Here is a 17,143-nt window from a genome sequence, read left to right on the forward strand (position 1 = left end):
AAAATAGATTTAAAGTAAAGTTAATGTTATGAAAAACTCTAACATCTGAACAACGCAACAACACTTATTTAAATAGATTTTGATTGAGTTATACAATGTGTTCAAAAATGATTGTTCATCTAGTTAACTATGAAATTCAAATTCAAAGGCCGCTTCGCCGAAATGATTATTATAGTTTCTCTATCAAATCTTTGAATTGGATTTCTACTCATTTTTTCCATATTTCGGCTTCAAGTTGTTTCAAGTGTAAGGTTTGTCTTGATTTGTGTTTGTGATTTTTTTATGTATTTTTTGGTTTTTGGATTCGAAGCCGTTCTGCATTTTTTTGTTAAATCTGTCACTTTAATGTCAAGCACAATTTAAATTAAGTAGCACATTGCGTTCAAATTGTATAGGTGACTTGATGAACAATCATTTTTGAACACTTTGTATTAAGAAATAAGTAAGATAATAAAGAACAACAAAGTTAGGAAGAAAGAACTAAAACTACCATAGTCGACAAAAAATAGAAGAAAATGTTCAAGGAAATATACCCTTAAGAATAAAACAAATAGTAGTAAAAAAGAAACTGAGGAAACTATGTTCTCATCAAATTATACATTTTAAAACAAAAATTGACTTTCGGATCAAATTAAACAAACCAAAATATAGATTTGAAAAATGTGGTTGGAAAGGAAAATAAATTTAAAAAAGTCACCTCGTAGTAAAAAAAATTCAAAAACAACAAAAATTGTGTAAAAATGCAAGAGAATTAGTGGTGAAATTAAAAAAAACAAAAAGAGTAATGTTAATAAGCGTGAAAAAAACACAAATAATAAAATAATAGAAAAACGGACAAGACAACAAGAAATAAATACAAGTCATAGAAAAAAAAATTTAACGCTGAAGTAAAATTAAGTTTTCTGTTAAAAATAAATTCTCGGTTAGAGGGCTAGTCAGAGTATCTGATTGGTTCAATGTGACCACGTGATCAGTTTAGCCGACGTTTGATTCAATCATTTCAATGACGCTTCTATAAAACGTCCATAAATCCCATAATATGAAATTTTATTTAGAAAAAAGATAAAGAATATTATAAATTTTACAGAATATAGATATCAGGAATAAAATTATCAAATGATGGAGGCGAAAGATTAAAAATTTTAAGGACGAACATAAACCCAAATAAACAGAACTAAAGAAAAAAGGATAAAGTGCTTAGATAGAGAAAACAAAGAAAAAGATAAAAGGATGATTATAAACTATAATGATTAGAAGAGAAAGATACTTAAAGTAAACTTAAGAAAAAAATGACAGAAGACAAAAAAAAGAAACAATAAAAAAGATTGAAAAATAAAATGTGATTAATAGGAATTGAACACAAATAATAAAGAAATAAGAAAAAAAGATAAAACAAAAAATAAACATGCGAATAGACATCTTAAAAATATAAAAATTTAGAAAGCTAAAAAACGTAAAAAAGTATGTAGTTACAGTTATAAAGGAGATTATAAGAATGAAAAAATAAAACATAGAAAAAATAAAATTCACACAATATTAGGGATCAGAGATAAAATTATTTAATGTTAAATTAAATTAAATTTTTAAATTAAAAAGAATAGAGCTTAGATAGTAGATACTAATATTAGGCAGAGGGTAAAGAGTATCTACCTCTTTTTAGTTGTAGTTATTTCAGAATAATTGATATATTTCAGAGAATAATAGTTAAATTACAAATGATGGTATCTGATTTACAGTCGATATTTTGTGAAATACAATTGGAAAAGTTATAGAATCTCCTTATGAATTTTTCGTAAGTATGGTATTAAAAGAACATCTACCTACACAAATTATTTCTACTTAAACGATCTGATAATATGTTTGTTATCCGAAATGTATGGAAATTTTTGTTAAATTGTTTATCTAGTTACAGCTTCTAATATACATACCATTATGAAAACAAGGAGCATCAGATTAGTTTTATTTTGAAAACAAATTTTTACAGTTAATTTCCACTTAATTAATGAGTTAATTAGCCTGCGTGTAAAATCAGTGTTACATCTGTCAATTCAGTTCGTGCGTTTTGAAGGCCCCTTAACATGCAGATTAAAGTATGCACGCCTTTTTAATTACAAGTTATATCTGTCAGACATTTAAAACATCCGCCTCTTTAGAAGCCTGTGTAAAAAATCCATTGAAGGTGCATCTCTCATCTGGAAGTTTGTGTGTGCTAACAGTACGACTTTCAGCATAATAAACCTGCGTGCTAGATCTAATCGAAAAATTATCATAAAATACCGTCAATTTCTTCTTTCTTTGCTGCTACTGTTGCTAAGTTAGTTGGAGAGAATAGGCAACGCACAGAGATGATTGATAATTTCTATTCTATGACACCTGAACAGCATTCGACGGGTGGAGGGTTCGTTTAGGATGAAACGTGAACAAGTCAGTAACGAGGCAAATTGAAATATAACCATTAATCAAGCTGACGCCTTATTACTACCACATTACGCCAGCCGAGTTAACAAGGTTCTTAAATCGTGATCGGCACACAATCCAACACATCGCTCACTAATTGTCGCTCTCCAATAGACACGTCCAGTTCCGCCAAATTACCCGCTGACTGACAGCCGTACAAAAACCGTCAGGAAATAAATACAAATCAAACCGCCACAATGGCCACAGCCCGCTCCTTGTGTTAATTATTCGAGTGTCGTTGGCCCGAAAAAGGTCCCCAAGCATTAAAAAAGCGAAAATGAAAGGACGTGCTTCTGCACGATGACAATTTCACCTTAAACAACTTTTCTCGCAAACACAAAATGTTTTTCCAGTACCACCTACCAATTTGACTCAAAAGTGCAGATCGGAGTTTGCATCATAAACAAGCGTGGAGTTTCTGAATGCAAAGGCAAGTCAGTGAAAATGACATAACAAAAATTTGAATCTCAATATAAATGGATTTGTTGGCGATAAGATCAGTAAACTATAACGAATTCAGAGCGAGTTAGGTCGATTGATAGTGTCGATAGTGTCCTTCTTTCTGCGTTCTTTGACAGCTCTCTGAAGGGGATTTCCTCTTTTAACCAAATTACGTATTCTGGAATGCGTTTTAGTCACTTTGATATTTTCAATAACACAACATCAGGATGACACCGTTGATGATGCTAATTTTTGTTTACATTTAATAGAGGATGCCAATGGGATGGGCTAGATCGGAAATCGATAATTGAGAGGTTTTTGCTGTTGTCTGATGGTATCAGGCAGACAGCTCGACCAGGCTAACAACATTCGCTTCTTATATGTGCTGCATTTATTTATACGAATGCAGGAACAACTTTCCTGGCGGCCTTAAATGGTGTTATACGATCTTGTCAAAAGACAAAATTTTTGATTGTCATTTTCCTGTAATTATTGAAAATGACTTATCTTGCCTGAACACATACAGAGTGAAACTGACAATTCTCATTGTTCAATTTACGATGATTTTCTATTTACCTCGATAGGTACTGAGAATATGGTACGTACCTACACAAATGTATATTTTTTAGCGAAACTTGGATTTACACTACGCATCTTTCTCTAGTTTCAGTTTTTGAGTAGATAATTTAATAATTGCAATAGTGACTTTTGAAATATTATCTACAACCTACATTAGTTGCACTTTTTTGTTAGGCATCAGTTGTAGAAAAAATATTTAGAGTTGTAATATTCCACACCAAAGATGTTAAAGTTAGCAAAAAAGAACTAAAGATCGTGAAATAAATAAATAGATTATTATTGGCAAGCTGGGCATTTTTTGATCAATTTTATTACCAAAGCATAAGTAAGCACCTAATTATTTTCATTAAAAAAATAATTGCAAGTACAATGTGTTCAAAAATGGTTGTTCATCAAGTTGACTGTGGAATTCAAAATCAATCTGCCGCTTAGTCCAAATGACTAGCGTAATTTTTCCATCTTTGAACTAGGTTTTGACTCATTTTTTGGCATTTTTCGGCAAAGTTTTTTCACGTGTAGGGTTTGTTTTGATTTGTGTTTTATATTTCCGTGATTTTTGAATTAGAAGCATTTTTGCATTATTTTGACGGATCTGTCACTTTGACGGGAATCACAATTTAAATTAAGTGTCACATTACGTTCAAATTGCATATGTGACTTGATAATAATAAAATAACTTTAAAAAAATTGTAAAATGTGTTACTACGGTATAAAAACAAAATTTAAGCCTTGATGTGTAATCTTGTTATAATTATTTTTGGCTTTAAATAACAATAGGTAGGGGAAAGCCTATACTGTAACTTTGCAAATTTTTAAAGAACAGAGTGCTTATTTTGCCTTCAATCGATTAAAATTAACACTGACGGAGAATAATTTGAGAGTATAGTAAAATTCAAAGCTGTAACAAAAGGTTCCATTGTGTTATCAACGAAAGAAAAAATTTCGGAAATACAATTACAATGTAATAAAAGTTTGCTTCAATTTTTCGTAAGGGTTTTGCGCTGTTATTTCAAATAATGTACCTACACTGTATGTTATTGATTGTTATTGATCAGTAACAATAGTTTAGCGTTCTTTTGCTCACACAAAATCATTTTTAACTTTACGTTTTTCTGTCATCTCGTTACTGTTCGTTTACAGTTTCCAAAAAAGTACCACCGCATAGTTTCCTAAATTGTCCCATTGTAATACTATGGCGAGAGAGTTAAAAGACTTAGGTATATTTATAATTTTAGTGTTTTTTTACAGTTATTATTATTAATACAAAGCTATCAAAAAGTCCTTCTATCAAGTAAGCTTAGAAATTAAAGGACGTATGTCTGCGGAACTCAAGCCAAATGTCAAAAATAATACGCCTACTTGATAAAAGGACTTTCTGATCCCTTTGTATTTTTAATATTCGATTAACTTATACATTTACTTATACTTATACTTATACATAGCTTACTTCAAACAATTTTGAGAAAATATCTTCGATTAAAAGTTACACAGCAAGTTTTAAACTTTTTATAACAATTTATTGATTAATTTATTTATTTATTGGTAGTGCATTTTAGGACATCAAATGGTACAATCTAAGCAAACGGTTGCCAAAATGGTACCACCTGCAAGTCTTCCACATTTAGGTACTTTTTTATAAAAGTTGTAGGTATCTCAAAATTATCGAAAAAATTGTAATAAGTTCTCAAATATATCAACAGTATATTTTTTTATTTATATCAACTGCTTTTTTCAGAATTCTTATATTTTTTCTTTTTTTTGATATACCTAACAGTAACACTCCCAGTTTTTCAAAAATTCAAGGGGCTTAGAAAAAAATTAAAAACGTACTTACAATTTTTTGACTTTTTTATTTTCAATCTAATTTCCCCGTACCTCACTTGCTTCTCCAGTGATTATCATTATATCTACCTATGCTTTTTTGATAAATTATTCTTGTGCGTTTCAGTTGTTTTTTTCTTCATGGTTTGGTAAATTTATTTTCTAGTACCTGTCGTACATATGCTATTGCAATAAGCGATATATTTTCATGATTAACTGAATCAATTGAAAGTTTATAAAAATGTACAATATAATACGAGTACCCATTCTCACTCTAATGGGATTAATCGCTTGCGCTTATTTTTAAGAGTGAATATTAATTTATTGAATGATTTAATAATAAATAGGTACTTAATTAATGGGAATCTCGGATAAGTACTTTTAACATTAGTATGTATATTTTATATAGGACATGAACCCTAGTTTTCACAATATCACCAGTCTTCAATTTTTAAGCTTTGTTTCAAACTAATTATGGCGTGCTAATGCTGAAAATGTGAATATTTTTTCTATTACTTAGGTCTATGGTTTGTAAACTAGTGGTATAGTTAATTTTTCACACTGTAGACTACTTCACATTAATATTTGTAAAGTTAACGTATTACACTTTATTACACTTTTAGTTTCAATCACAGACAAGTCTGTCCATATTAATTAATCACGTGAAACATTAATAATAATTATCACAAGCAGGGCCTCTTAAATAGTAGATCGGCGTTAGTAATATGTATGAAGTAAGTCTACTTTTTATAGTATACTTCACCTCATTCAAATTTATGAATGTCTAAATAAATCATTGATACGTAATTAAATAATTCAAGCATTATAACCGTATGAAACAATTCTAAAACAACGTTTAACGTTGACAATCTCTTTAAAAATACAGTATTTTCTGTGATGATAAAATAAACAATTCGAATCACTGTCACATGGTGTGTTTTTTTTTAATTTCGACTATAGTTAATTAATTTACTGTCTAGGTATTACACTTATTGTTACGTTATTCTATTCTTAGAACTCCCTGCCGATTCTTTACAAAATTAGCTTTACTCTTATACATAATGTGTATTTATTTTACACCGATGATCGAAGATTCTGCTTTGTCATTTTTATTAATGCTTCTACTTCCACACCTAACGAGCTAATAGTCAGTCACAAAAAAAATAAACGCGGGAGCACGTGAAAACACTAATTATTCCCCTGTGGGCGTTACGGTGATTTAATAAAAATGTCACTAACTGGAGTATTAATTAATAAGTTAGAGCAAAATAATTTAGGTTTTGTGTTTATTATCAATAATTTGGCGCTTATATTTTCAAGAAGAAAATCAAAAATATTTTAAGTAAAAAAAAATACATACCTCGTACAGCATAACACGAAAAATCGTCGCATAAATCACAATTCACAATCCAAAGTCAGGTAAACAGTCACTTAGTAGTTCAAAATCCAACCCTCGTCGCTCCAACAACACAACAGTCTTCACTACTCTAATTAAAATTAATGAAGCACGTAAATATTTAATTAGTTTCACAACAAGAAGCGTTCCATCGACATGTGATGCGGACTAGACGATAATGCACATGATTTACAGCGATTCAATATTTTAATCGATTATCCTATTGATTTACGTGATTTTTTAAGAGAGACACGACGAAATGCGTGTATTCTTATAATACACATGAAAGCTGTGTATTTAGTTTCACTTTTTACCGCCGAAGCGCTGCGTCCGTTGTCCTGATCTTCTATTCAAGATGGCGGCCGGCAGCGCGCTACCATTGGTCCAACGAGATAAAATGGGCGTTACTGAGCTTTTTTTTCGAGCTCATTGTTTGGCTATGGGAGGGGTTGATCCTTCCAGTGAGTAAATTTGGTGTTGCTTTAGCTTTTTTCCTTCTTTTTTCTAAATAAAATATTAAATATAGGCTTGTATCTTATAACATAGATGCTTCTTCATGATGCCACTTTTAGTTGCAATTACTTTACGAGTTTTATTGTTTTTTTGATCTTGCGACGTTGGCTCAACGTAAATGCCAGCAAAAATTTACGCACAGTGGTTTTAGAACTTCAAAAATGCATTCGCTGTTACTTTTAAACGTTTGCTCACGGTTTAAATTATATAAAATATTAGAAATAAATACATTGTAAAAATACAACTAACAATAAGTACCTATCTGATATCTAATTGTGTAAATGCCTTCAGGTAAATTATGAATATTTACTGACATTAGTTTTTTATAGTATGTATAGGTAGGTATCTACGATATATTTTATACAATTTGTAATTGAAAAGACAAACATCTTTATATAAAAAAATTTTGTTTAGCTCAAATACTTCATCAGACGTATTACACTGTCTATCGTTTATGCATATTTATTTTTATAAAAAAGACTTTTAACTTAAATAAGATACGAAGAAAAATATAAACTTTATAGAGAAATTTTTACACAAACTAGTAAGTATTAGGTACAACCTTCAAGATAATAAGTAAAAATTTCCATTTTGCCCGCCGGTCTATTTCTCCCCGCCTTTCCCCTATATATGTAGTTATTTTTAAGATGGGTTTATTTTACTTTACTTTATTGAATTGATTATTTGATTATTAAATTAATGAAATTGAACATTAATTTTATCACCCAGTTACTATTACATTACCTACTTATGTGTAGTTAAATGATTGATCAATTTCGACGAGTGTTGGAAATTTTCCAAATTAAATAATTTCTAAAAAAAATCAGTAATATTAGTTTTTGAGAAAATAATTTCGTTTTCCGCATTTTAAGCAAAAGTTAATATACGTTTTGTTACGTTCCTACAAAAATGTCCGTTGTGAAGAGGTGTCCGTTTTTCGGAGGTGTCCACTAAGGGAGATTCTACTGTAATATAAAAGCTCTTTGTCTAACATCATTTGATTGTTTTTTACTGAATCTATCTACTGTATCTATTTTCTCTAAAATTTGGATTAAACTTTAAATTAAAGAAATTTTATTTCAACTGAATTTGTTTGCAAAACTACAAAACATGAATTAAAATAGTCGTTCGTTTATAATATAGAAAATAAATAAATACATTTTTTGATATACTTTTTTTCCAAGTAAAGAGAACTAAACGTGTGTAAAATCATACCCAATATTACCAAAGTGATTAAAACATTTATCTTGACGTATTTTTTTATCATTTAAGAACACTGTTGTCAGGTTGCCACCTTGAAGCTGGCTTTCTTTGACTTGTGTTTTAATTTTCTAACAGATATTTAAGTTTAGATTAGAGTGGATTAGAGTTTCAAAGTACAGAGAATGTGATATATTTAAAACTCAGATTTTATTGTCTTTTACAGCACATTTGAATTTTTTAACATGTTTTGTAAACTTTTTATTTTCTTTGTTAGGTAAAATTTTGCTAGGTAAAACACGACAAATTCTAGGCCATCTTTGAGCCTAATTTTTGTTAAGTTTTACAAGTTATAGGACTAAATATAATTCAGATTAAGTAATGCAATAACTGAAATAAATGCGAGTTAAATATTTATGTTTTTATATTTTGAATTTTGTTATTTCTATTCCCACTTTCTTTGTAGAAACGATGTCCTACACCCAACAATACCAAATTTGAGACTGACACGATCCGTTCGAATTTTTCGAACAATAGCTAGCGGTATCAATTGTTACTTCAACTTCTATATTTACAATTGGTATGATAATAGCATTTCTGTATACAAACACATCTCATAGCCCCCTCCTTATAACAATACCTTTCCGAACCTCGCTGGATATATCTATTTTCTAGCTATTTCTAGTATGGTCAGAATCACATTGATTGACAGCAGGTCGAATAAATAGCACTACCCCTGTCACGCCATGTCCACAAACAATCATCCATTCATTCGAATCCAAGATATGTGTAGTAATAAAAGACCCACGACATAAAATATCTGATTGGAATTTTCAAAAAATCATTTAACAAAATATTTTATTTAAAACTAGAACTATTTATTTATGGATAATGCTAACGTAAAAAGCCGCGTCTCTTTATAGGTATTATGTTTTTTACACCTGGTTCATGTTTCAAAGCTATTCTTTACCTGCACGCTGTAAAGAAAAAAGAAACCTCGAGGTGTTTACCGTATAATACCCACCAGATATGGATATTGATATTCAATAAATGGTCGTTACAAACGCTTCAAGTTATTTCTTATCCTGTTAACTGATACACCAATTTTTGGCAGATGAAATTTCAAACCGCTTTCAACGCTTGAAGCCTGCATAGCTACAGAAGGCGATTAGTTTGAACAAGAATTTGCTAATTTATTAATAATGAAACTAATACTTAAGGTTTATAGAAAGCTTAATTAAATTTTAATTCGTTGTTAAAAGTTAACAACATAAATGGGCCAACCAAATGGCTTCAGTTTGGTCATGTGATCAGTTAATCACGCATTTAATTGCGGATTAAAGTAATGACGCTTCTATAAGCGTTTTACAAGCCCTTTTTTTAATACATGCCCTTATTTTGTCATAATTAAATAAATAATGTACTTTTTTCCCAGCAATTGCAAAGATTAGTTTCCTTTCGGGCAGATGGTGACATCTTTCGGCAAGAGTTTAAAGTTATATTTTACGATAAACCCACTAGGGGAAATTCTGTAACGTTGTATCAGTCCAGTGATCGTCAAAATGTTTTAATTTTGTCGTGAAATATAAAAAAAAACATTTCAAACCAGTGTAAGTGTAATATTACTTTTAATTATTCTCTTTTGAATCAAAAAAATATTGCTGAAATAATTAAAACATCCTGATCCTTAATTCTTACTTGAAAAAACTTTCAGGTGATTCAATTATAAAATTTTTATAGCATTTAAAGTTGGATAAGGATAATAATTATATTAGCAAGTTAAAATAAATAATTTGGGAGTTCAGGGGAGCATTAAATGAAAGCATGTTTGGTATATATTTTTTAATTTAGAATACATATCACAAGAGATGATTATGCATAATTATATAAAAATGGACAATACAGTATAAAATCATTATAAAAAGCTACATCACTAAATATGGACAGATCATGTATCATACAAGTGTGTAATAGTCCTCACACATTTGAGTGGATTATGATAATTAACAATATTTCTTTATAATGTACATTTATGAATTAAGTACAAACATAAAACACTTAGTTGTTGCTCAAAAAGTTGTCGAAAACACTGGTCTTTCCAGCCCTTAAAGATTCCAGACTTTTTCCTACACTGACTGAATTAAGAAGCATTATTGGCTATTACGTACATATGAATATCATGCTATTATACTTATTGTGAATTCGTCTACAGACCTACAGTAAGTAGAAAAAACAAACTGTAAACTACCCCACTATATATAAAAGTGCATTATAAAAAGCTATGAGCAAAGAACACTTGTTAAAATTGGAATATGATTGACGAGAATCGTTACATTATTGGGAGCTTTTATTGTAAAACAGTCTATGCGCTCGATTGTATATTACGTTGTCTCCAAGAGTATTTGGCAGTGCTTTGTGGCTCAAGACAATCAATATACACTAACATTAACTTAAAATTACCTTAATGATATGCTTTTTACACTACCTACAGACTTAAACGAAATGATATGTACAATTTTATAACCTCTTTAGCCAGTTTAGATTTGAGATCAAACTCATCGAACTTACCCTAACATAAATAATAATATTACAATAGTACACACAATGAGACAGTCAATTTCCTCAACATTGCATAAGGCTTATATAATTCTTTCATAAACTGGAAGCTTACATGATTATTGAATTTCGTATCCTAAATTTGGTTTAGATGACTCTTTAATAAATTATCGTATTTACATAGACTTAAGTACCTCTTCGATTTCTTTCGCTAATTCGGAGAACGTCGGCCTGTTTTGCGGATTACTGTCCCAACAGGACGCCTAAAACATCACTTTTATCTAACTTTACTCACTCAAATCGTGCACAAACCTGTAACTTTTGTAAAGATTCAGGCGTGGACGAGTGCGGCTTCCACTCGAGTTTCTTCTCTTTGAGCTTATTTAGGAAACTCGTGTCGTTCATTTTGGGGAAAGGCAGCTCGCCCTGGTTGAAAATCTCCCAAATGACGACGGCAAACGAGTACACGTCGCTCTTTGTCGAGTACTCGTCCTCATAAACAGCCTCGTAGGGCAACCACCGCAGCGGAATTATCTGCAAAATTTCCGTTAGTTTTGCAATTTTTTGTCAATTTCTCCACTTACGTGGTTCACATGTTTGCAGTATTCCTGACTGTAGGGATCCCTCGTAAGTCGCGGAAGACCAACTTTGGCTTTTAACGTGGAAGTGACTAGACAATTTCTTGCCGCTAAATCCCTATGGATCAGGCGAGAAGTGGCCAAATGGTCCAAACCTTGACACAGCTGGTGTACTATTGCCACGCACTGCACTGGGGTCAGTGGCGGCGGCGAGCCTTTCTGGGTCGCCACCAAAAACTGCTTCAAATCGCCCTGAAAACACAAATGTGAAAATGTTTGCCAAAACGAGTGAGCGCAGCACTCACCCAATCGGTGTGTTCGAGGATCATGTAGTGGGGCTCGGCCTCACGACACAGTCCGTAAATCTTTGTGATGTTTTCGTGGGATAGTTTCAAAAACATGTCAATTTCGCGCTTGAACTCTGATAGCGAGTTTTCGTCCTTGGTGTGGCTCAGAGCTTTCACTAGGACTGGCAGTTCCTTGTCTTCGATTGGTGGGGTGGTTGCTTGAGAGTTGCGTTTTTCGGACAAGAGGGCACTTTTGGAAATTTTGGCCACCATGACTTCGCCGAATTCTCCTCGGCCGATTAGTTTCATTTCTTTTAAGTGTGTTCGGGATAACGCGAGTTTGTCGTAGTTTGATTTGGACTTTTTCGATTGATTTGAGCTTTGGGAATGAGTGGTTTCGGCACCGTCACTCTTTTGGCCTTCTTTTAAAGCTTCGAGTCCGTTGGTTGCGACTTTGGAGGTGCCTGAACAGTGGCCGTTGGCTCCGTCTTTCAGTTCAGTGTGGTCCACTTCACCATTTTCAGTTTTCGCAGCTACAATACAATTATTAGGAAATACAACCTATTATTATTATTTTTTTTAACATGGCTAAATAATAATTTCAACTGCATCGTCCAAAATTATTTTGATACAGGTGTCTAAAAAATAATTTACAACACTTATGTTTTCTTAATGAAAGACTATGTTTTTTGGAAGTAGTTTTTTTAGCTAGTAAATCAAGTCGAAAGTGATGTTATTTTATCCCTTTTTGAATATTCTGTGCGTTTTGTTTTATGCAGAAAAGCAAGTGTTTTGCAAGAATTCATCCAAAATAACTATTTGTCAAAAATCACAAAAGTAAATAAAGAATAAACATTTAAGGTTGTTTCTCATGTTATCTCTGCCTTGATCGAGCGTTTTAGTACATTTTAGAGGCAGAATAACAATTAAAGCAAAAGAAAACGAAATTGCATAAAAATTTGTGTTTTTTTTTGTATAACAATTAAAGCAAAAGAAAACGAAATTGCATAAAAATTTGTGTTTTTTTTTCTATTTACAGTATTTTAGTCAGTCAACAACATAATTAATTCAAGAAATTTTGAGAAAAATAAACCCAAAAAGCGTCTGATTATGCTAAAAATTGTGTTAAGTACATATATTCAGTTTTTCGGGGTCTTAATAACTTTTTAGAAGCTCAGTGTTTTTTTGTTAAACAAGACCGAAAATTCACTAAATAAGATGAAAATTATAGGTGTCTGCTTTTTTCAAGCGTTTTAATACGTACTATAGTCAGAAATATAATTATTTCGAGGAAATATTTCGAGGCGTTCTAAATGTTTTCACTGAAGCGACCTAAATCATAAAATAACTAAAATGGATCGAAAATGTTGACATTTCTTTGGAAAATTTTACAGTCACAAAAAGTCAGGAATTTCTTTAGCAAATAAGCAACAAAAAACACCATTTTGGTGTTATTTTCTCTTTTTTTCAAGTGTTTAAACACGTTTTAAAGTCAGCAACATCTTGTTTTTTGGCTAAACTAGATCAAAATGTTATAAAAGAAGGTCAAAAATAACAATTTATTTAAGTTTTTTTAAATAATTTTCTGCCTTAGCTCTAGACATTTAAAGATATAAGTCTTCAAGAAAGAAAATTACCAAGAAACTAAGAATAAGGTGTTTCATTTAAGTCTTTGAAGATATTCAACTTTTAAAAAATTTCTTAATTCATTAATAATATGTATTGTACTTGAAGTACATATGTGGAATAAAGCGTTTTCAGTCTGCTTTATTAAAGATTTCATGTTTTAAAGCAAATAATCTTTGGAAACAAGCCGATTTTGTCTGGTATAATTTGTTTTCGGTGTGTTATGTAAAAGATTTTTCGTTTCAAATTCAAAGTAAAGAATCTTTTAACAGTTTTCCACCAAACTGTGACTTAATTCGTACTTTTGTGTCTGAATAAGGCGTTTTCAGTCTGTTCCATATAAGTTTACTTCTTTCTAAGCAAATAATCGTTCGAAATAAGCCGTTATTAAAAACTGTGTTATACTACAAACAATCAACTGTAGAATACGCTAGATCAAACCGTTTTACACTAGGGCTATTAACTTTCGAGTTATGAATTTTTTGGCTAACCTAATTTTAGGCAAAAAATTTAAAAATTTTAAATTTAGTAAAAAGCTAGTAGAATACGTAGAGTGAACCGTAGAATCCACTGAAACAATCTGTTTTGTTCTAGAACATTTAGTTTTCGAGTTATAAATTTTTTTATGAATACCCGGCGCATCCACCATTTTTCAAAAATGTAATTTTTTCTGTGTTTTGTATTTAAAATATTTATTTATTTATTTTGTATTTTAAAGGCTTCTAAATTGTCTCGCTAGAGATATTAACAGTTAAATATTTCTTAGTGTTTATCTACTCAAAAAATAAAAAAGAAACAATTGATTCAGTAGTTTTGCTAAAATTTTCAGTTTTCAGTCTGTTTTATTTAAGATTTTATGTTTTAAAGCAAATAATCTTTGGAAACAAGCCGACTTTGTCTAGTATAATTCGTTTTCGGTGTGTTATGTAAAAGATTTTTCGTTTCAAATTCAAAGTAAAGAATCTTTTGACAGTTTTCCACCAAACTGTAACTTAATTCGTACTTTTGTGCCTGAAATAGGCATTTTCAGTCTGTTCCATATAAGTTTACTCATTTCTAAGCAAATAATCGTTCGAAATAAGCCGTTTTCGTCATAACTATTGTATAATTCGTTCTTTTGTGCCAGAAGATAGCGTTTTCATTATGTTTTATAAAAGTTTACTCTATTCTAAACAAAGAATCGTACAAGATAATTTAATTTAATAATTTATACGGCTTGTTTTTTCCGAGTGTTTAGGTAAATAAGCACGTTTTGAGCCCAAAAGATTCGCTCAAATGGATTAGGCATCTTCCAAGGTTTTCCAACTAGAGAAAATGATTACCTTTCACAAATATTTCCAAATTTTAAATTCATTTTTTCGTGAGACTTCGTGAAACCATGCCAAAAAATCACTAACGACATTAGCTCTGCCTTTGTGGCATGTTTTACACACAAAGGCATTTTTTATAAAAAAAATCTACAAAAAATGACTTATTTAGAGTATTTAGACCAATATGTAAAAAATTTCAATTTCAATTTTCGGGCGAGTTTAACAAGTTTCTAAGATATAACCCACCGTAACCCACCGAGATTTGATTAAATTTTGCCAAAAATCATTAAATTACGTAGCATTTTTATGTATTTAGAACGCGTTTAGAAACTTTTTGTTTTCGTAAAGATAACAATTTAATATTCTTTTGGCTACAAACGGTAAAAAATCAACTTTTAAAGACTTCTTCATTTTATTCACAAGTGTGTTATTGATTTTTCTAGGATTTTTAGTTTTTGAATTAAATACGTACCATCAGTAACTGGTAATTTTCTGGACCTTCTTCGGTACCTGCACCATACCATGAGCCCAATAACTAGAACAATATAAGCCCCAGCTACCGACATCGTAATTAGCACCGCTTTGGTTACGGTGGAATCTCCATCAGGGTGGTAGCCATCACGTGCTAAAAATATCCAATCAAATTTTAACCCTAATTGATTTTTTTAAATTTACAATGAACAATCAGTTGTACTTCTTGTCGATTCAAACCAGCGCTATTTCCAGCAGTGCAACCGTACTTATTTTCATCCTCTCGGTGCACTTCACTTATGAACAAAGTCCCATTCTCCAAAACAGTAAACCTCGAGTGATCAAAATCATTCATTTTTAAATTCTTGTCCCAATGAATGGTCGGTTTGGGGTCGCCTTCCACGACACAGTCAATCGTCACCGACTGTCCTTCGGTGACTTCGGTTGGGTTTTTCGGTTCCACGCTAAATTTTGGCGCCACTGATGAACAAACACGTAAAGTTTGAGCCGCAAAAAATCGCACAAACTTACCAACAACATCGATGTTTATCGTCACGTTGATAACTCCTTGACTGTTGGTGGCAACACAGGTGTACTTGCCTTTATCTTCGTTCAAAACTCCGTTAAAGACAAGCGTCCCATTCATGCTAATAATCCGCGAATTGTCGAAACTTTCCCCGAGTTTCTCCCACGTGATAATCGGAGGTGGTGTTCCTTGCGCCTTACAGTGAACTTTCGCTACACTGCCAAGCTCCAGTTTTTTGTTAACTGGCGGCGGCACAAACTTCAATTTTTCGATCACAGAAATAGTGGCAGGTTCGGATAAGACAGGTTCAAAACCCTTAGCCAACACCTCACACACATACTCGCCCCTGTCGTGACTTTCAGTCTCTCGAATCACTAAAGAAGCGTTGTGTTTAAAAATTTTAATTCGTTGCCGATCGAGCGAATTTTCCCCAAAATCGTGTCGTAAACTCTTCCCATCCTTCCGCCACTTAACAATCGTGAAGTGGTTTTTGGGCTCGTAGTCACAAGTTAACATCGAGGGTTCGTTTTCGTCAACTGTGACACTGAGGGGTTGTGCAGTTACTACAGGTTTGTTCAAAACGACCAGTTCGATAATTTTCTCGGTTTTCCCAGCCATGTTTTCGGCGACACATGTGTAATTCCCCGCATGGTCCATTCGCACTTTTTCTATTATTAATCTGCCGTCATCAACCCGGACTTCCCCGGAATCTGACACAGTGTGACCCCCGGTGTTGAGCCACCATTTTTTCGCCGGGGGTAAACTGTCAGGTTCGAGGCAAGTCAGTTGAAACAGCCCTCCTTCAGGGGCCACGACCTGGTTTGAGTTTTCCGAAAGGGGGGGTTCGAAAGAATTGACGGTGAATTCGCTCAAGTCTAGAAAAAATCAGAAATTGTAAAATAAAGAATTAGTTCACTAATTGGTTGAAAAAAGACAAATACGCTGAGTATTGAACGCTTATAAAGCTAAGAAAAATATGTTTTTGTTCCATATTTTTTAAAACGCTGCAGACATGGTACAACAAATGTAGGCGATAAAGTTGTAGAGAATTCTACTTATTTATTTTACTTTTTAAATCTTTAGCCCGAGCTTAAGCCGCATTCGCAGCATTTTTGAAAAATATAGGACGGTATGTGTTTGATTTTTTGTCGAAAACACTCTTTTTAAAACCAAAACCACGAAAATCAAGAATAACTACAAAAATAAATTAAGTGGGAAGAATGTTTTTTGGACTGTAATTAAAAAACTAGTGTAATACTACAAAAAATAAACTGTAGAATACGCTAAATCCAACCGTTTTACTCTAGGACTATTACCTTTCGAGTTATGAATTTTTTTGGCTACCCTAATTTAGGCAAAAAATCTCAAAATTTTAAATTCAG

At 31.8% G+C, this 17,143-nt stretch overlaps 2 protein-coding genes across 3 annotated transcripts in view; both read right to left on the bottom strand.

The window, feature by feature from the left end:
- Nucleotides 1–6,982, bottom strand: part of Otd1 (orthodenticle-1) — a 46,157-nt gene extending 39,175 nt beyond the window's left edge. For both annotated transcript variants that reach the window (XM_015977567.2, XM_008192467.3), the window contains exon 1: nucleotides 6,659–6,982. The gene's annotated coding sequence lies outside the window, so the exon portion shown is untranslated. The remainder of the gene's footprint in view (nucleotides 1–6,658) is intronic.
- Nucleotides 6,983–10,234: 3,252 nt separating this feature from the next.
- Nucleotides 10,235–17,143, bottom strand: part of LOC660815 (tyrosine-protein kinase-like otk) — a 46,738-nt gene continuing 39,829 nt past the window's right edge. Inside the window, exons 8-14 of the mRNA XM_967018.4 lie at nucleotides 15,767–16,636; nucleotides 15,440–15,715; nucleotides 15,237–15,389; nucleotides 11,847–12,361; nucleotides 11,548–11,793; nucleotides 11,276–11,497; nucleotides 10,235–11,226 (exon numbers count right to left, since the gene is read on the bottom strand). Coding sequence (XP_972111.2) covers nucleotides 11,140–11,226; nucleotides 11,276–11,497; nucleotides 11,548–11,793; nucleotides 11,847–12,361; nucleotides 15,237–15,389; nucleotides 15,440–15,715; nucleotides 15,767–16,636 — 2,369 coding nt within the window. The 3' untranslated portion in view covers nucleotides 10,235–11,139. The remainder of the gene's footprint in view (nucleotides 11,227–11,275; nucleotides 11,498–11,547; nucleotides 11,794–11,846; nucleotides 12,362–15,236; nucleotides 15,390–15,439; nucleotides 15,716–15,766; nucleotides 16,637–17,143) is intronic.

The sequence above is a fragment of the Tribolium castaneum genome, chromosome 1 (genome assembly GCF_031307605.1).
Source record: "Tribolium castaneum strain GA2 chromosome 1, icTriCast1.1, whole genome shotgun sequence".
Classification (NCBI taxonomy): domain Eukaryota; kingdom Metazoa; phylum Arthropoda; class Insecta; order Coleoptera; family Tenebrionidae; genus Tribolium; species Tribolium castaneum.